At 31.8% G+C, this 21,718-nt stretch overlaps 1 protein-coding gene across 2 annotated transcripts; it reads left to right on the top strand.

Moving 5' to 3' along the window:
- The first annotated feature begins 1,793 nt into the window (after positions 1-1,793).
- LOC140882748 (uncharacterized) lies at positions 1,794-14,864 on the top strand. Of its 2 annotated transcripts, none has more exons than XM_073288931.1 (21): positions 1,794-1,876; positions 2,033-2,252; positions 3,108-3,362; positions 4,039-4,163; positions 4,440-4,484; positions 4,567-4,648; positions 4,747-4,815; positions 4,905-5,075; positions 5,163-5,228; positions 5,776-5,844; positions 5,937-6,080; positions 6,152-6,201; positions 6,450-6,629; positions 8,965-9,056; positions 9,174-9,268; positions 9,337-9,381; positions 9,805-9,927; positions 10,019-10,067; positions 10,143-10,189; positions 10,870-10,927; positions 14,444-14,864. In XM_073288931.1, exons 2-20 carry the CDS (start codon positions 2,082-2,084, stop codon positions 10,909-10,911), a joined length of 1,920 nt encoding a protein of 639 aa, XP_073145032.1. In that variant the 5' UTR covers positions 1,794-1,876; positions 2,033-2,081; the 3' UTR covers positions 10,912-10,927; positions 14,444-14,864. The 2 variants fall into 2 exon arrangements, with proteins under 2 accessions (XP_073145032.1, XP_073145031.1); XM_073288930.1 differs by having other exon boundaries at positions 10,866-10,927.
- The last annotated feature ends 6,854 nt before the right edge of the window (positions 14,865-21,718 follow it).

Raw genomic sequence — 21,718 nt, 5'->3', positions numbered from 1 at the left:
GAGAATAAGAAACTGTTGTTCTTATTCAAGTTCATTCGGTACTTAAAATATGATTTCGAGGACGAAATCTCTTAAGTGTGAAAGAATGTAATAGCCCGGTTCCATTTTACAAGATTAATTGCTAATCATATTTAGATTTAATAAAACATGGTTAAGAGATTTTAATATAATCTAACGGACCAAGGTATTAGGTCAAAACACTCAAAAAATACTTAATGGTCTTAATTGGAATCAAGAAGTTCGGAAGGTCCGAACCAGATCGGAGCCAACGTTGGAGTTCGGAAGCTACGGGGCAGATCGGAGCGTTTGAACGGAGATCAGAGCGTCCGATCGTAATGCCATGCACGTGTCAACGGGAATTGAACACGTAGTTGCATGCATGGGATCGGAGCCTCCGAAGTGTGATCGGAGCGTCCGATCTTGGCCGATCGGATCGTGGCAGGCATGCGCAGATCAGAGCGTCCGATCTCCGCCTATAAATAGGGGGTTCGAGGCTCTCATTTTATTGCCTATTTTGAAACCTATCCTCTCCCGTATGACTCTATTTTAAGGGTTTTGGGACTCTTTATTTAAGAGTTGAAGTAGGTAATAGTATTTTTATAGTTAACGGACAGTGTCCGTAGTAGTGGCCAAGCAGCGGAGCTTTGGCGAGGTGTCCAGGAGTCGTAGCAAGGCTGTGCCCAAGCTCTGGGGCATTCGACATCAGCGAGTTGACGACAGACGAAGATATAACTCTGGCTCCTTATAGAAAATAGGGAGTATGCTATAGTTTAATTAAGGTTTTTAGAGCATGATAAGTGACGTTTGACATTTTAGATAATGCATGGTTATTATGTATTGTAGTACTGCATGGTAGACTTCAAACGTAGATGGGAGCTTCTAGGATCTGTCGTAGAAAGGTACAATAGTACTGTTCGAGATACCCTAACTGAGTATGCATGTATTATGTGTTTCATGATTTATATGGCATGATTTTATTTGCATATATTATGACATATTATTATGTTGCATGCATGATCATCTTGAGCTCGTATCCTTGTGATATCCTGTAGTAGGGTGTTTACCCTATCATGTTAGAAGATGGTTGGACACATGGACTTGTGTCAGGTCACCATCAGTTGAGTATGTAGGTCACCTCCTGAAGCGACGGCACAACGTGCTACCTACCCAGGGCCCAAGTCTGTCACTTGCATTCATGCACATATAATATTGTATACTCATACTCTCGTACTGTTGTTTTTTGACACCCCATTCGACGGGGCAGTTGCAGGTAGTTTTTCTTGAGATCTGGGGATTAGGTGGTGACCAAGGCAGCATTGCGAGGTCAGCCACTAGGATTTACCATGTTGGGATTAAGTTATTTGAGTTTCCGCAATTATCTCTAATTATGTTTATTTATTGTTTAATTGTATGTCTAAGTTTCTGATTGGTAGGTAATCATGATGCGGGTCACTACAAGACGGCCCCCCGAACTTGATATCCTGAATCTGCCCCTAGTCTCGGTCGACCTGAAACCACACATTTAGTAAAAAATAATATTTTTGATAAACCTAAAAACAATAATTTTTCGAAGATGGGATTGGAAAAAAAAATTCATTTTGGTCACAATATCCACACAGGTTTTTTCTTGAAATTATAATGATTTACAAACTACTGTAAATTCTCGCCGTACGCATATAATCTACGGCTTCCACATGCAAACCAACTCGAAGACCGAAGTATACAAGGGAAGGATAAATATATATACACACACGTGTGTGCATACACATATATATATATATATATATTGCATGTAACAGGTGGCGGGATTTGTACATACAACACTTCCGCAAATCTCAGCGGCGATCCGGTTGCTCCGCCCTCTCGCGCTCTTCAGGTTGATCGCTACGTTTTTCGAATTTATTATTTTTGTCAAACTAATTCTGTATCTTTATTCGTATTGTTGACGTCACATGCAACACACAAGGAGAAGGAAAATCCCGATATTTTTTTTTTACTCCTTGGTGAAATTTGGGGAATTTGGTTACCGCAGTTTCGATTATCAAATTGCCGCGGAGTTGTAATCGTGCGAGTTTTGAGGTATGAATGCAATGGAGAAGGAGAAAAAGTACCCTATTGGAGCAGAGCATTATACGTTGTATGAGGAGGTAGGGACAGGAGCGAGCGCTTCGGTTTATCGAGCTCTCTGCAATCCTCTCAATGAGATTGTTGCGGTCAAGATTTTAGACTTCGAACGCAATAATTGCGATTTGGTAATTCCCATTTCAAAAAGTTTTTTGCTTTTGTTGGGAAAAAAGATTAATGTGTGAATTGCTTTGAATACTCGATTTCTTTTACTAGTTTTTTTTTTTTCTGCATGATGAGGGTTAATTGCTGATTGTGCAATTTGGTGAACGTAGAGGAATACTTAGTTATGGTGGAGACATGCTTGGGTGTAGGTTGGTTTTATTTGTAAAGGATAAAGAAGATAGAAGGGTGTGTTCTTGTATGGAAATATAGAGAAATGGAATTATTCAGTTGTAAGGAATCACGGAACTTTTGAGTTGTTTGCTGGACCTAAGGGTCAAGGGTGGTGTGTGCTTCCAAACCTCAATAGTTGGTAACTTAAGTGTAAACTGGCAACATGTGAGGATTAGAACGAGAGAAAATGAATCAATGGTTGATTGTTACACAGTCCAAAATTTAAAATGGAATGGAAGCTCTTCAAAAGCATATTTTGATAGTTTTTGAGGTGATCGTTTTTCACAGGCACAGTTGCACTGTTGAACATATTATGGTAAAGCTGGAATATTCAACGGTAGGTTTTCCCCACTTGATTTGGGCTTTTGGGGTGGCATCTTATCTGAATTGGGCAATGGATCTATCAACTCTTTGTGAATTGAGTTGGATTTAAATTCTCAGTTGTTGCCTTGAGCGAGCATTATAGTATAATTGACTTTAACTGGGTCTCAATTTGTTTTGGATGCTAGAAAAGATGCACAAATACTTGTTGATATAATTATACAGTTTATTTTGCAATTCCTTTTTTTTTGGTGGCCCACTCTTTGTTCCTCACTCTGGTAGCATGATAAACATGATTTCTAATTCACGTCTTGCATTTACACCAGAATAACATTTCAAGGGAAGCTCAAACAATGATCCTTGTTGATCACCCCAATGTTCTTAAATCGCACTGTTCATTTGTTAGTGACCATAATTTGTGGGTCGTAATGCCGTACATGGCTGGGGGTTCATGTCTACACATATTGAAGGCAGCACATCCAGATGGTTTTGAAGAAGTTGTTATAGCTACAATTTTACGTGAGGTGTTGAAGGGCTTGGACTATCTTCATCAGCATGGCCACATTCACCGTGATGTAAAGGTGAGCAGATAAGTTTTATGCAGATGTGACATGCACAATCTGCTATATCAGAGCCAATTCTTTGTTGTTCTATTGTGAAGGAATGAAAATAGATCTGCTTAGCCGAACTCTCTCATTCTTTTCTGAAATTTACGCATGTTCTGTTTGTAGTTGTTTGTATCTATATCAGCTGATATCATCATTCTAAAAATTTCATATAAATGTAAAGCACACATCCTTACAAAAATCTTTGTGTTCGTGAGAACTTATAAATATCCTGTTTTAATTTTGTGTCCGATTCCTTATTGGAGATGAATGATTCCTCTTCCTTCTAGAGGCATTCCATAACTTGTAAACTTTTAGGTTTAGCAGCTGTATGAAGTGCCAAAATTGAAAGAAAAAATGTTTCATTAACTTTTTAATTTGATCTGCATGAAGAAGATAAGTAACAACCACTAAGTAAAATAAAAGGAAGATTACAAGTTAGGAGCACTATTTTCAATACCTTTTTATAAGTTAGCTTTATGTAACGGGCAAAAGTATTGTATTTCACATACTAGGACCTATTAGGACATTTGATTCAACACCAGTAAATTAGCACCTAGAACATCGATGTCCCTCTACCAGTACAGTACATAAGTCCTGTCTATTTCTAATATTAATTCCTGTAACTATTTTTTTATTTTATTTTGGTCAGGCCGGTAATATTCTAATCGATTCACGTGGGGCAATCAAACTGGGGGATTTTGGTGTTTCTGCCTGCTTGTTTGATTCAGGCGATAGGCAACGCATGAGGAATACATTTGTGGGCACGCCTTGCTGGTATGGATCAATTATTGATGTTTTCCATATATTTCACATTTTCTTGTCTTATGTTTTGCATCTAATTCTGAGTGTGAGGAAATTTCATTATTTGCTTTTCTGTCTTCATCACAAGAAGAAGCATGTCTGACCAGAAACATCAGGTGTTTGATAATTTTTTGCATAAAAACGATGGACATACCTGAAATTTTTACCATTTATACATGAATTTCACCTGGGTTGTTGCCTAAAATCTGATTCAGTTTTCATTTGTTGAACCAATTTGTGATTTTGTAGGATGGCCCCAGAAGTTATGGAGCAGTTGCATGGTTATGATTTCAAGTATGTTGATCTGTATTTGGATTATTCCTGTCTTATCACATCTTTTCACATTTCTCTTATGGTGGATTGCTGAATTTCGCAGAGCTGATGTTTGGTCTTTTGGCATAACTGCTTTGGAGCTTGCACATGGTCATGCCCCTTTCTCAAAGTATCCCCCTATGAAGGTTCTGACTGAAAATGAGTTTCTTACATTCGTACTTTTTGACTGAAGCCCTTTCAACTTTTTCTATTCTCATGTTATAAACAACATGCCATTCATTAGGTATTGCTTATGACCTTGCAAAATGCACCACCTGGACTTGATTATGAGAGGGACAAAAAATTTTCTAAGGTATGACTGAAAAAACAGTTAAAAATGAATTCTGATTTTAACTTGCATCACTTTATTGAAATATATTTGTGTCTGTATTCGGTATCTAGTCCTTTAAGCAGATGATTGCTAGTTGTTTGGTGAAAGATCCTTCGAAAAGGCCTTCCGCAAAAAAGTTGTTGAGGCATTCTTTTTTCAAGAAAGCTAGGTCAAATGATTACTTTGCTAGAACGCTTCTAGAGGGGTTGCCAGCTCTTGGTGATCGTCTTCAGGCCTTAAAGGTTTGTGAATGAAGATATAATCACATAGTTTCATTGTTTTTGCATCATTGCGGTTTTTACCAATTGAAATACATGTGATGACTTTAGAGGAAGGAGGAAGACATGCTCGCACAAAAGAAAATGCCAGATGGACAGAAAGAGGAAATATCACAGGTGTATTGTAATTTTCCTATTTATTTCTTGTGCAAATTTATAGATGCTTGTTTCTCTTAATTGAAAAATATAAGGTAGCTGAGTGGGAAAGTAACCCTTGTAACCTTTGGTTGGAACATCTATAAGCAATCAAACATAATGAATTTATTCTTAATGGGTTTCTTGAGCTAATTTGGTGCTGGAGCACTTGCACTTCTTCTCTTCTACTCTTATGAATTGATTATTTCTTACATCAGAAGATCATAGCTTAAAGTACCTCGAATTATTAGTAGAAGAGCAGTTTCTAATGCCTCCTGCATGCTTCAGCCCTTCAGGCATATAATTGGGTGGATTCTGACTATCCTCACCTACTCGGGTCTCTGTAGTTCACTTGGCTTTGAAACAAGCCTTTACTGTTGGAAGGGCCTTAAGGTGGCCAAAGAGTTTATAGATTGAATCAAAATCCATGCTGTCACTTGCCACAAAATTCTTGAATTGCTGCACGTAGAAGATTACTTTGATGGTATTATGGTTCTAAGCTTTTGACTGTTTTTCTGTGCATTCACAGAATGAATATAAACGTGGTATTAGTGGTTGGAATTTTGATCTTGAAGATATGAAAGCTCAGGCTTCATTGGTATTCTTTTTCATCTATTTGATGTAAAATGGATTTAATGGCTGCAATTGTTTTGCCTGGGTTAGCTCTTGTATTTTTGTTCTTGCTTTCAGATCCAGGATGATGATAGCATAGCCGAAAAAGATGAAGATATGCCAGATAAGCAACTTCAACACCAGTCATCTATGTCCAGACAAGTCTCACAACTCCTTCACCAGTCATCGTTTGCAAGTCGATATTCAGATGCGGCAGAATCCGTATGTTTGTACCATTTTGCATAAAATGACGTCAAATAGTCTTTAATGTCTTTCTCTGACATCTTTCACAGGACGATAATGCTCATGCTTCTCTTTCATCAGCAGAGTCTGCAAGTAACTTGTATGTTATCGTAGTTCTGTTATAACTTCAAAATTCTTTTAAAATGCAACATCAAGTTTGTACCATTTAACATATAAGGTCATAAAATTGATACTTCACGTCGACTTTTAGTTCTCAGATTGCATTCCTGCATAAGAGAATTATGCATCCATGTCGCTAAGGCTTATTGTGATGAAACTTTGGATCGTATTCTCTTCAATGAATTTGGTTGGGTGTTGGTGCTTAACAAACTTATTTTATCTTTCTAGACCTAAATATGAAAAATCAGATGAAGATTTGATGATTTCTGGTACAACTATGGAGCAACCATTGTCTTGCTTCTTACCTATCGACAATGAAAAGCACACAGAAAGCAATTTGGCAGAAAAACCTTTCTCAGAGCTGAATATTAAGTTATCAGATGGAGCTCCAACATTATCCAATCAGAGGTACAATGTTATTTATACCTACCGAGTCTTATACTCAATTGAATTTTTTTTTCCAATTTTTCAATTGTTTCTGAGCATCCATTGTGTTATGAGTTTCTCCCGAAGAATAGCTGTTCCACTATGTTGAGATATATTTAAAAAAAAGTACGGCACTGCACTAGTTATGTCAAAACGCTACTAAACTGTAAACTCAGTGGCACTGGTATCAACCTGAAATCTTTTGAATTCATCACTTGCAGAATTGAGATTTTTCATGTTACAGCTCCTTTAGCTTTGCTTCTATCTTTTTCCATTTGAATCTATATTCATCTCATATATTGTGCCTCCATAAACTACATTTCGCCCAGGGAGTTCATGTGTCGTCTCTAGTTTGGAAGCAAGATATGCTTGCTTAGTAAGGTTTTTGTATGACTATTGGTTTTCTGTTACGTGCCTGGGCAACGACCATGAAATCTTCCAGTTCAGAATCAATTTCCTGTTTGTTTGATATCTGATCTTGGCGACCTATGTTTAATTGAATATTGATACTCGTTAAAACAAGAGAAACAACCGATCTTGCGAAACAAACTTTTTATTGATATTTTTCTGAATGAATAATTCCTCTCGCCAACTTAATACATTTAATTAATCAATTGAAAAATAAACTGAAAGAAAATCTCACCAATTTAAGAGATACCATGAAATCTGAAAAACAAGGAAATATTTATTCTTATTAACTAAGAAAATAAATAAAAAAATTTATTGCTCCTCAATCTTTATCCTGGAATTTTCCATGAGTGAAACACTGATAAACCTCGGGCTTGTCTTTTCTTCCTCTAAATCACGGCTCACAGCCTCTTCTTGGCCCACCTCTTCTTTGTGACTTGTGATATTTTCCCTCAAATATGAATATGATGGATTCTAAATATTATAAATAATAATGGTAAAGAGGGGTTACCTCATTGCTGGATAGATCAATGTTTGGATTTTTGCAATTATTTTTGTAACCAGGGCTGCTGAATATCAAAAACTTATTACACGGAATCCGTTTTCATATATTTAAAGCCTTTTGATTTGATGTTGTCAACATGGATGCATGTACTTTTATGTAACAGCAAATACATATGTCAGAATATATGGTTCTGAAGGATTTAGTACATTGAATGCTAGCTTAATGACTGCAATTAACACAATCAAAGTGGCTGAAACAACTTCCTAGAAAAGGAAATCCTGCTTCGAGTTATGAACGTCAGTTTCTCCTAGTCCAAGATAACATAGAATACAAGTGACTTCACAAACTAGTTCTGCTTCAAATGGAAGAACGGTTGCTCAATGAAAGATTTCTTAGAACTTTTTAGGTAGTGATTGGTGGTAGATGATACGATCAAGGACGAATGACATATTAGTTACCTTTTCAATAGTTAGAATGCAGTTTGTACAGAATCTCACCATCTTTGTTCCCTTTTTTGTGAAAAACCATTCAAAGCCTCAAAGAAATGAAGAATTCACCACGCCCACCAAGATGAGCTGAACCTCTGACCTGCCGTGCACCTTCCTTTTCCTACAGGCTAAGCTTTAAACCGTGAATCTGTTCAATCTGCAATGTTTATACCCTAGATTGATTTTCCACCGCGTACAGTTTCTCTCGATTTCTTTATCTTATGAGTGAACTAAATACTGGCGCTGTCTGATTCCCTTCCTTACTACCAATGCAAAAAACGTATCCATATACATATTTCTGCTGACTAGATAAGAGAAATCTAAAAATGTTGTTAGGCTTCCCTGTACCACTACCAATTTGTTTCTGATTGTCGTCTTTTGGAAATTAATTTGTGGCAACCTAATGCCCATCAAAGGTTGTCCTCGTCGGTGCTGGTGATTTTACTCACATGTTAAGGGGTTATATTTCTCATAGGACGTTAAATGGTGTAAATTTTTCTTGTCTCCCTCTTTTTGTTGGCCGAATGAAGGAGAGTATTGTCTTCCCTTAGAATGTATCAATGTGGGACTTTTGAAGGTCACAGAAACAAATGTAAATTTTTTATTGTTGTAATTTTATGCGCTCTCTTAATTCTAACATGTATAAATGATAGTTTGGTCATAAAATAATTATGTCCTCTGGTTGGAAAAAAATATTTCATCGTTGACATCTCATTCATAGTCAAATACGTGCAGTTTTGAAGGACAAATTTAGCACAATAACTTCCTTTATCATCTTCATTTATTTGTATCATCAAGGTTTATTTTGTCACAGATCAGATTCTCGAGTTTTAATTGCAGTGTTCACTTACTAAGTTTCACCGTATCTGTTCTGTTTACCTTGAAAATTCACTATTTTCCGTTGCAAAATCTTTAGTGACAAAGTACAAAGTCAGTTGCAGAAAGTGTCAGGAGCTGGGATAGAGACTACAAACCAAGATATAACATCGAAAGGTTCTAAAACATCAGGCAAGTGAAGTTTATTTATTTAATATTTTGTAACTCACATTCAAATTAGTATTAACTTTTGAGTTAAGTTAAATTCGTGTGTGTGATTTCTCGTTTAATTTCAAATATGTGATGCAGCTAATTGTGAGGAACTTGATGAGAAGGGAAAGTGTCCAGTTGTTCAGCAAAAAGGTCGATTTAAGGTTACATCAGAGAGTGTTGAGATAGAAAAGGTTGCTATTCAAGTCTTGTGATTAGGCTCGTGAACTTTTAAGCCTGGTTAATTATTTTGTTTCTGTAGGTTGTTCCATCTCCATTAATACTGCAGAAAAGTCAAAGCTTACAGGTTAGTGTGAAAGTTTGTCAAGCTGACATACTTACTATTCTTCCTCTGGGTGCATATTATTTAGTTGAGCCAGTGTCACTTGTTGGCATCAAACAAAAGTTACATCAGATTAACCTTATGTTTAATTTTAATTACAAGTAGTTCTTATAATGGTTTATATCTGTCAAACAAACCCAGAATATGTTAAAATAATTATCATTGGGTATTGAATGCATACTTTAGATATTTGTTTGTCAATGAAGCTATTTCTGGATTACATTTGTCCAGGAGACTACACTTCTGCTCTGGTAAAAAAGTGTGGCTTGTGTAATTAAAATTTAAGTATAACTATGTTATTTCTTTTGATGTTGTCTGGACCGTAACTGGATCCGATTTTGTTGGTTTTATTAGAAGACCAAGTAAGAAATTTTGCGATTTATTTAGGTGATTGCACAACATCCTGCTGTTTCCTCACCACTGTGTTCAGATGCCACTCCACCAAATCCTCACGGCCATGCAATTTTTCCCATGTTGCAATCTGTTTTGCAGACAAATATCCTTCAAAGGGTAATGCCTATTCTGGAAAAAATGGGTTTCTTTGGTTTAATTTTATTCTTTTAATGTATGTGATACCTTGTTTTTACCCCGCCCCGAACAGGATTGTATTCTTAGTCTTATGAAGTATATAGCTGTTGGTGACTGTTCAGGTATCAACTATTAATGCATCATAAATTAGAAATTATACCATACCCAGATGTTTTCACAATTCTGTGTATCTGCAGACATGGGAGGTGGGCCAATGAACATAGCAATGCCCGAGAAATCCTTGGTATGTAAGCTTGTTCTTTGATTAACTATGTACCTGAGCTTCACCTGTGTTTACCGTGTATTACTTGAAGAGAAACTACCCCTTCCCATGTAGTAGATCAAAACATGAATGCCTGTGTGACAGCATTTGCTGCTTAATTGTTTTCTCCTGTTGTATGTTCTAGTCTCATCTGTTGTTGTATTTCTATAGTTTCTTCTTTGTGGAGGGGGCTGGCCAGAAAATGTTAGATTTTTTGTCTGCTTCTGTGAATGTATGTTATTCGGCATTACTAATGTACTTTCACCAACACCGAAATAAATTCTCACGTTCTTGGTTTGCGCTAAAGCACAGACGGTAATGATAAGGGGCAATATTCTCCGTTGCATAGTATAAAGGAAAGATTGATAAAATTCTGTAAAAACAGTTAATGATAAGCATTTACGAGCCTGGATGATTGATTTATTTTCTGTTTTGCAATATTATTTTAAAAAATTATAAAATTTGTACAGATAGAAAGGTAATTAATAATCTTTCATTGATCTTGCTTTCGTTTTCCATGCGGTGCTGGGCTTGATAGTTGGTGCCCAATCTATTCCTCTAAATGTTCAATCATTCTGCTGTGGCATATGCATTTTTCTATACTTAGATTTGAAGCTATTCCGGAAGAGTAAATCCTAATTTTATTCCCTTTTTGTAGTTAGAGGCTGCTCATGATAGGGAGAAGGAGTTACTACGTGAGATAACCGATCTACAACGGAGGTATGCATATATTTTAGGCACATTATCTGTTTCACAACGTGTTTCTTCTCATTATTCATTTTTGGTCGTTGGAGCTCTTCCAGTCTTAGAACTTGACATGTGGTGGAAAAACAAAAACTTCTGCTTTCCTTGCTATGGGATGGTCGATTCATAAAATAAATAAGTTGCATACAGAGAATATGATGCTCATTCATGGTTTCTACCGTGGGATGGTCGATACCCCACAGAAATAAATCTGAATCAGATAAATGATAATGCTCACAAACAGAATTTAATGAACTCAGGAACATGTCTGGCTTAGTTGACTTTTGAAGTTGGCACCCTGACGGGCCAAACAACATTCAATCAACTCCAAAAACTTTTCTGGACAATGTTTGGTATATTGGGTGCTTGGGCAACAGTTGTGGGTCTGCTGGTTGCCAGATGTGGCTTAGGTGGCGGTTGCGAGAAAAAAAAATTACTTAAATAACAAAATCAAGTATCTTATACACTGTTTGTGAGTGTTAGAGTTAGGGTTATTAGAACTCTTCCAGTCATAATCCAAATCCAACAAGGAAACTATGAATGTAACTTGTAGAAATAAATAAAAATATTCGTAAGACAACAACATGAGTTGAATTGATTTTCATGGCAAGAATTGGATCTCATTGTTAGGAGTCATGTATTGACCATGTCCAGATTAGGAATTTTAGAAAATATAAATCTCAATGAATTTGACCTGGCTTGAATTCATCTCATAATCTATATCATGTGTGATGATATTCAATTCCATTATATTTTTTTTTTATCAAATTCCTTAGTTTAATGGATCTTAATAAATGATTCGCGACCAATGATTGTATGATTCTTTAGATTCAGTTGTATTGTAGGAGTAGGACGATATTTCTTTGTGATTTTAGTATTAAACTTTTTTTGCTATGAGAACATAGCTTTAAATGTCTCAGCAAGTTAATCGTACTCTTGAATAAATGCACATGTCCAAATATTGGTTTTGAAAAACCTGTTGGTCGCATTTAGCATCTAGTACCTTTGTTTCGGAGAAAGATCTGGGTACGATTGAATAGCACACGCAAACACCTTCAGGTACTGTTGGCATACGGTGCGAGCCTTCATCCGTGTCTTCGATGAATTTAAATTATTGGTCGATGGTTCATTGAGACCCTCAATTGAATCCAGTGTTAACTGTGCAAATTTTCCAAGTTATATGGCCCACTTGTGAACTACTAAAAACCATTTTTTTTCCAATCTGCCTAACCTATTTTGGCTTGAGATTTATGGATGCGATGGTTGTCAATTTAGTTTGGCAAGCCCAGAAACCCGGTCTGACTTGGGTCAGACCACCTGGCGAGATATTTTGTCCTTCCTTTGGTCAGTCTGGGCAGTCAATTTTCCATTTTGACTTAAATATGGGTGGGGTTAGTTAGACTCTTCCCAAGGGTTGATGTAATGGCTACAAAGGGGATCATATCATTTTTTACATGATGCGTGTTGGACCACGAGAAAAAAAACACGTGACTCCTTTACAACCATTAAGGCCATCTCCAATCACAAACACCATTTTGGTGCAAGTTCTGTACTAAAATAGTGTAATTTCTGCACCAAACACTACATCCATCTACAACCCATTTACATCAAATCTTACACCAAAAAAATATTCTCGGAAATTCTCTTTATTTTACATATATTATTCTTATCATTTATTTAATATCTTTTTACAAATTTAAGAACATAATTAATATTTTTATTATAGAAATAATATTTTATTATTAATAAATGAAAATAATATTTGAAAATTATTAAAATTTATTTAATTATTATTACATAAATTAAATTATAGATTAATTTTATTTTATGTATTTGTATTTGTATTTCAATTATTTCGATTATGTATTCCAATTTGATATTTGTAACTCAATTTGCATTTTTATTTTAATTGTTTAATAATTATTTAAATAAATAAATATTAAATTAAATTAATAATTAAATATTTATTGATTAAATTAACTGATTATAATAAAAAATTTTGTTCTGATATTTAATTATTAAAATAATAAAATAATTATTTAATTATTATTATTTAAAAAACAAATAAATATAATAATTAAAAAAGTAATAAAATAATTAAATTAAATAAAATAAAAGGGGCTGCGCCATATTTTTTCCTGCGCCAAATTTGGCGTAGGAATGAAGGGGGCGCTATTTTGGGCATGCACCATTTTGGTGCTCGGTTGGAGTTGCTCTAAATGAATGGTTGGGGTAGTGCCTTAAAGGTAGGGTCGAATAAATCGTATGGATGACTTAGCCTGAATGTGTTAAAATAAAATTATTATTATTATTCTTAAAATGATTGAATAGGTAGAAAAAATAAACACAACTACCCTAATATTTGTGTTACATAACTACCTATTTATTATTATTAATGTATAGTTTTCTATTATTCTTTTTTCATTATTATTATTATTATTATTATTATTATTATTATTATTATTATTATTATTATTATTATTCTTTCTGTATTATTATTGCTTGTAATTTACATTTTAGTTTAATAAATATTTTGACAAAAAAACTATGAGTTTCGTTGGCTTTTAAATAATTTAATTAATTTTTTATATAATGGTTTGTTTTTGTATTAGTGATTCAACAGTAAAAAAAAAAAAAGGATGTGGACCCATCCAGGATAATCCATATGGCTTAATCTACCTCAACCTGGTTGGGTTGCTGACCAGATCTCATTTATATTAGTGTGATTTCACTAGGTTTTTGGCCTATATGACTTCCCTGCCTGTATGCTGTCCTACTCGAGGCTATACTTGATGGAACATGTGTGACATCCTTGCTAAATATATGTTACAATGGATCCTCAATTACAAAGCACAAGTTCGTATTTGACTCTCAATGCACCTTAATTGAAATTATACCATTGGAGATTGGGCAGAGGAACCAAGTTAACATGTTACTGATTATGGATAAAATGGTTTTTTGGGTTATGAGGTGTAATGTTGCACAACCATATTTAGAAACTCTTTGTTTGTCTATTAGTGATCACTTGGGAAGGGTTGTTCAGCAAATACACACAATGTGAGTGCTTATTCATGTATCTTGATGTTTTTACATCAATGCTACTGAATCTCAACATACCCGATGATAGGTCAAACATTGGTCAAACATTTTCAGTTTCGAGTGAGTTTATTAATCAAACATTTTTCAGTCCCGAGTGAGTTTGGTTTATTATACGCTTGTTTCACGGTAACATATTTAAGTAATTATGAGGTTATTAATGATTCCCAGATAATATGGGACAACATTCATTTTGTCTGACATGGAGATAAATTACACCTAAAAGATGGTTATAATTGATATGCATAATGCAATGCATGAAATAAGAGATTGAATGCTATTTAGAACTGCAAATTTATGGTTTATTATTCGTGACTAACATTTGCATAAAATCTTGCTTATTCTGTTTATAGCCGAAAAAGAGTTATAATTGTTCTAATTTTGCTGCATCTGTAGGCTAATAAGTTCTCAAGAAGAGCTTCAAAGAAATAAAACGGACAATGGACAGGTGAACTCTTGATTTGTTTTGTTCGGATACGTTTCTCGATTCTCCTCTTGTGGGTGGACGTGGTATCGTACTTCAAACATGATTCGTTTCTCGATTCTCCTCTTGTGAGTGGACGTGGTATCGTACTTCGAACATAATTTGTTTCGCGGGCAACAAGGAAATCATGATACATGAAAGAAACATTGAGTTGGAGTGATCCTCTGAGTGATTAAGCTATTTGTGAACATCAGAATCGCTTTGCTCAGTAAACCGGTCTTTCAGTTGAGTCTGGATCCATAAATTAACATGGCAGAGTTACCAACCTTGAAAATTGATGCACTGGATCTTGTTATTAACCCAATTTTGTGTAATATAATAATTTATTATCAATCAAGGTATTTTTTTTTTTTATTGTTTCTTTTGATTAGTTTTCCTAGTAAGTCAATCAGAGTTTTGCCAATTGTTTGTTGAATTCATTCTTCTGTATTTCCTTTTTTTTTTTTTTTTTAATCTGCTTCATTTGTGTGCATAAGTCTACTAGCAACATATACGGCAATACATCTACTTTATATGTCACACTTACCCCGGTTGTGTTTGGTCTTGTTCTGGGTTAGGCTGGGGCTTGTGCTTGATTCGAGTTTGTTGTAATAGGTTGCTTCTATAGTTCTTTTGGAGGAAATTAAGTTCCGTTGGCATGTTTTACTTTTGAACCACGTGAAATCTCAAAAGAGTTAGTAGCTTTAGGTGAAAAATAAATAGGTGTTTAATCTTTCATGTTTTTTTGAAAAAGTACTCATAGGTCTCTTACAAAAATAAAAATATCATTCTGGTTCCATCACTTATGTTGTGTGCAACATATTTTTCATCATATTTCCTCAATAAAATTCAAAATCTAACCAATATTCAGTCTTTGTTTTTTAAACATTATTTTTCTACTTGAAAAATATTTCCTTAAAAAAATTCAAAATCTAACCAATATTCAAAGTTTTTGTTTTTTACACATTATTTTTTTACCAAAAAGATAGTATATAGATATTTAAAATAAGAAGTTGAATATTATATTTTAATTTTTTATATTTTATCTATTAATTTACAAATATATGATAGTATATGAGTTCTGATTCTGAATTAATTTAAATATTCCAATTTTTTACAAAAAAAATTCAATTAATTTATTATCTATTACTATTATAATATAAGTTTGATCTGTCAATTTACTTAAATATCTATGTTTTTGTTGGGTGTAATAAGGAAAAAATGCAATTTTGGTCCGATATATTTGTCATTTTGCGATTTCAGTCCTCTATTTTTTCATATTTCAGTTTTAGTCCTGCATATTTCGATTTTTAGCAATTTTAGTCCTTTTTTCGAAAAGGCTTACGTGGCACTATACACATCACCTTCACATCAGCACTACATTAGTGCCACATCGAAAAAATGAATAAAATTACCAAAAAAACAAAGATAACGGGCTAAAACTGAAATCTAAAAATATAAATGACCGAAATCGCAAAGTGACAAATATACAGGACCAAAAAAACAATTTTCCCGGTGCAATAATTGTCTCTGCTGGTAGAGCGATCGAACATGATTTGAATTGCACTATTACCACTAGCTATAGCTTTTGGTAAAACGGCAAACACTCGGTCCTATAATTAATATCAGAGCCAAGGTCATGGGTTCGATTCACATTGATTGCAATGAGTGAAATTATTGGTAGGGACATTGTTGAGTGCAATAATTGTCCTTATTAGTAGAGCGATCGAATTATTGCGCTTTTGGGTTGCTGTGCGCTTTAAAAGATTTGAGTTGCACCGATTTGAGTTGCACCATTATCACCAGCTATAACTTTTGGTAAAATAACAAACGAAAACCTTTTTACGGTATATCGATGGGCCAGCCCAAGTCTGCAAATAGGGATATGAACTCCAAGTAACGCTTTTAGGGTTACCGAAGACAAATCCTTACTCACTGTGGAAGTTGTTCCCTAGTATGTTGCAGCAAAAGTCTCCTTATGTTGCACAAACTATGGAATTAGCGGCCTACTCGAACTCCATTCTATCTCTCCCTCGTTACAAACAAAAAAGTGGGGCGACGCTCGGTCTTACAGTTTTTTTACATCATTTTTCTAATCTTACAAGATAGTATATAGATATTTAATATAAGAAGTTGTCTAGTGTATTTTAATTTCGTTAATATCTATGTCTATTATCTATTCTGTTATTATATTATTATATATTACTATTATAAATACTAGTATTCCACCTGTGCGATTCACAGAGTATTATTTTTGTGTAATTTAAATTAAATTAGTAAATATGATTGCTTGAATAAATAATTAAATAAAAATAAATTAAGGTTGAGTTTTGATTAAATAATTTGAAATATATGGATTTAAATGTATATTCATTATTTAGATAATTTTTTTAAAAAAAATCAAATTCATATTGATATTACAATTGAGTTAATCACAAAGTATTTCAAATATTTAGACTATTGCAATCGATTTAAATTTATCGTGGCTGGAGGGTACTTATAAGCTATCGAAATAAATTGTTTTACATCTTATAAAATATTTTTTTAAATTTTTTTTTCATCCTTAATTTTATAGAAATATCTTATTTTAATATTTGACTTCCTCATATTATTCTTTATTTTGTTCAATACCCTCCACCCATTTTTCACATTAATCAAAATTTTCAGAATTTTATAATTCAAAATTTTCAAACCCTTGTACTTCGTAATTCTGGATATAGCTATGTAAATTTTTTTATGCATAGTTTGTTCATAATGTTTTTAATTACTTAGTGGTTTTAATTTTGACACACGTTTAAGAAAAAATTCATTATATATTGTTTATATTTATTTCTTATAAATTATTTTTTTTCTCCATATTAAGTTTTGAAATCTCAAAACAAATTGTGGATTTTTTATTTTGTTTTGATTTGTTGCGAAAAAATATTCAAATATTCTTTAAAATATTATAAATTTAAACTTTTTTATTTTCGTAAGAGATTTATTTATTCAATAATTATATTTAAACACTTATATTATATAAAAATTTATAAGAGTTTATTTATCTAATATTAATAAAATACTCGTATTTTATTAAAAAAATTGAAAAGAGAAAGATGTTAATTGTAATAATAAAATTTGTTAACTTCTAAAATTAAAATAAAAAGATAGAAAAATAAAATATAAACAATTACTAATAATATAAATCACATAATAGTTTGATAAGATAAATGACAATATCCATATAGCTAGTATAAAATGTTATTTATATTAAATTTAATAGAAATTAATATGAAAATATAAATTTAAATAAACAAAACAATATATTATGATAATGACAAACAATTATAATCTACTTTTGGTCAGGAAAATTTTATGTTTTTATTTATAGCAGACTTTTGTTTATATAAATATATATATATATATATATATATATATATAAATATATATATATATATATATAAATATATAGATAATGCTAAACTTACAAAAAATATCTTGTGCAACGATATTTACAACAATAATATTTTTAAATTTTGCTATTTTATCGCGAGATTTTATATTTAATGTATCGTGAAATTTTGATATATTAAATTATTATATTGAATTTTATGTGTTATAAAAGTTGATACACAAATTTCATTGTACATGTAGCATCACTCATTTATATCTTATAATTTATATATTAATTTTTTGTTAATATAAAAAACATTTTATACTAATTGTAAAAAGTTTAATGTAACTTATATTATAAAAATATTATGTATCTATATTTTTTATATTTATTTTTATATTTTATATTTTATATTTTTGTATTTCAACTTTGAAATTATAAAATATATTTTAAAATTTAAAAAAATTATATTTTTATTTTGTATAGAATACAAATATTGTATGCATCAAATTTATAATTATTGGGTAAATAAACATCACTCCAACCACAATGAATTTAAATTGTTTCCAATAATCTAAGGATTTGAAATCCGTTGTGATGATCTCAATTTTGGTGTAATAAATATCAAATTGAATTTTTTTAAAAAGTTATCTAAGCAATGAAAATATATTTATATCCGTAGATTTCAAATCATTTATTCCAATTCAAACTTAATTTATTTATATTTTAATTATTTATTAAAGCACTCATATTACATGTAGCATCACTCATTTATATCTTAAAATTTTTAGATCAAATATTTTTATCATTTATAATAATATCTTATTTTTTTGAATATTCAATATTATCTCTATCTATAATTTTGAATTAAATAATATTATTTGTATTTTTAATTTTATGATATCTTTACTATTTTCGAAAATATTTTTTGTGCGGAAAAATGTTTTATTTCTATTTGGGGGATTTTTTTGTATATATATATATATATATATATATATAGACAGGCAAAACAACTAACATTAAAATCAAAAATTAAATTTTTTTTATCACGATAAAATATATTTTAAATTTTGTTTAAATTAAATTGTATTTATCTATTTTTAAAATTTTTTAGATCAAATAGTTATCACTTATAATATCATCATCTAATTTTTATGAATATTCAATATTATCTCTATCTTAAATTGAATAATATTTTATATGTATTTTTAAATTTTAGAATATTTTTACTATTTTTGAAAATAAATTTTGGGCGGGAAAATTCTTTTATTTCTATTTTAGGTGACTTTTCTGTTTTTATATATATATAGATCTTAAATTGAATAATATTTTATATGTATTTTTAAATTTTAGAATATCTTTACTATTTTTAGAAAAAAATTTTGGGCGGGAAAATTCTTTTATTTCTATTTTATGTGACTTTTCTGTTTTTATATATATATAGATATGAGTTGTAATGGTAAATTTACTCAAATATCTCTGTTTTAATTTTCACATTTTCTGTAAATTTTTTAATATACTAAATGGATATTCATTAAAAATAAGAAGTTGTAAAGAATATTTCTATTTTTTTTTACACATGATGATATATGGATATCTAAAAGAAGTTGAATGATGTATTTTTATTTTCCTATTTTATCTTACAGTTATATAAATAGTTAAAATATTAAGTTGCATAGTGTGTTTTAAGTTTGTCAATATTATTGGTATAGACATTTGTTTAAGCTAATAATTTAGTAATATAAAAAAATTATCACCAAAACATTCGAAAAAAAACTACAGGTGTGATAAGAAAATTTGTAATACAAAAAAATTTATGATCGAACTACCAAAAATAAAAAAAAATAGTCAATAATAATATTGGAAAAAATGCAGATCATTGAAGACAAAGAAACTATATAATTGAAGAAAGTGAGAAAATAGGGATTTTATAAATAGTAATTATGTTTTTAGGGTTTGTGGACTTCATGATCTTTTCCACTGTCCTGAACATAATTATAAAAAAAATAGTGATTATGTTGGTTTCAACTCTTACATCAATTGATGCATAGATACATGACATTTTATGAAAGAAATTAATAACAATTTAATTTGTGTGTGATAGTTTTATAGGGAAAAATATTATTTAACATTAACTATATTTTAAAAACATAAATTGTTAGGATCGAAAATATGTGTAGAGAGAGGGTGAATACACACTTTAAAATATTTTTGAAAACTTTTGTGACAATTAACCCAAGTTATCATCTTGATTATTTAATTTTGCTTAACAAAAAACTTTATGAAAGAACTGAACTGGTCAGTGCGGAAAATTCTTGTAGTTCAAATTTTGAGTTTGTTATTTTGGACAGATTGAAAAAAAGCAATAAGTAAATAACACACAGATTTTTTATATAAGTTCGAAATCTAAGCTTCTACGTCTCTCTTTTTTCCGTACTTTGATTTATACAAAAACTCGTACAAACTCAATCCAATCGACACTTCGATTAGAACTCCTAGCAATTAGTCTAACAAGACCCATTCTCAAATTAGAACTACTTTTGATAAGTTTCAACAACAATTAATAAATAAATTTGAGCTTCGAGAGCTTGCAGATGTAGCACAGGTTGATCACACAATTGATCTGGTAAATTAGTGAATGTGTGCTTGCAGCTCGAAATTTTGATTTGATCTCTTTTGGAATGCGTGGAAGTTTAGAAGGCACAAATCTTTTTAATTTCACTGAGCGATGATTCAAGATGTGAGGTTTCAACGTCATAAAATCTAGCTAGTGCAATCTTTTTCTAAAAATATCTGATAGTTATGCAGAGCATGCCGTATTCTTTGTGATATTTCCCAAAATAGTACAGTGGCATGGGGCTCTTTTGAATGTTTGCTAAATACGAAAACAACGGCTTTAATCTCTTTGTCTTATCTTCAACAACTCGGATCAATCTTAAAAGTTTTTGAAATTGTTTTGATCGAGAGATGATCTGGTCCGTATTACCTGATCTGCTCTGGCAAGGTAGACTGGTCCGAAAAACCAGACTGGTCTTGATCATAATATATTGGTCTAGATAAGTACGACTTTATCTTATAAGAGATTCCTTATCAATTTTAATTTGTCAAGAGAATTTGTTAACCCAACATTATAGATCAAATAAGTCCTTTGGTTATGATTTGTTCATGTACTCCCAATTGTCTGCTCGGGTAAATTGATATGCTTAAGGTTTGAGTTATTATATTAAGTTCTTTGTACGTCATCACAAAAAAAACTTGAATAACTATCTCTTGCATGGCTGATAGGCTGAGTAGCTCGGTCCTCATCGCCCACTCCTATCTTGACTGATTTGCATCTTAGTAGTAGAAGTAAAAGGTAGTCCACGCAGTTGCTCTGTGTTGCGTGATTTTCTCTCGCAAATGCACGATGTCCAGTTTTAATATATAATGAGTAGAGTATCATTTCCACGAGGATTGAAAATTTATATTCACACTAAATGTTGTAATTAAAATAATTTCAACTTTATTTAGAAATCAAAGTTCAAAATTTAATAAATTAAATTAAATAAATAAACCAAAATTTCAAGGACGGCTTTGGGTACACTATCTAAAACGGGTGCTAGATACAAGATTTTACTCAATTTTTCATTCATGTAAATAATATCAATTGATAATATTATGTATTCTAATTTATAGGCCAAGAACCCTTAATTTTGATTTACTGTATCTCATGAGTGCCGAGTAAATTTTATTATTTTAATGTCAATTTCGATATCCCTATCAGAAATCAAACATAAAAATAATTTAATCAAGTTCTACGGTTCTATTTCAATGAACTAAAGGAAATTGTAGGCCT

Source organism: Henckelia pumila, chromosome 2 (genome assembly GCF_033568475.1).
Source record: "Henckelia pumila isolate YLH828 chromosome 2, ASM3356847v2, whole genome shotgun sequence".
Taxonomy (NCBI): Eukaryota; Viridiplantae; Streptophyta; class Magnoliopsida; order Lamiales; family Gesneriaceae; genus Henckelia; species Henckelia pumila.
The sequence above is the reverse complement of the archived record's forward strand: the minus strand, read 5'-3'. Positions and strand labels throughout refer to the sequence as shown.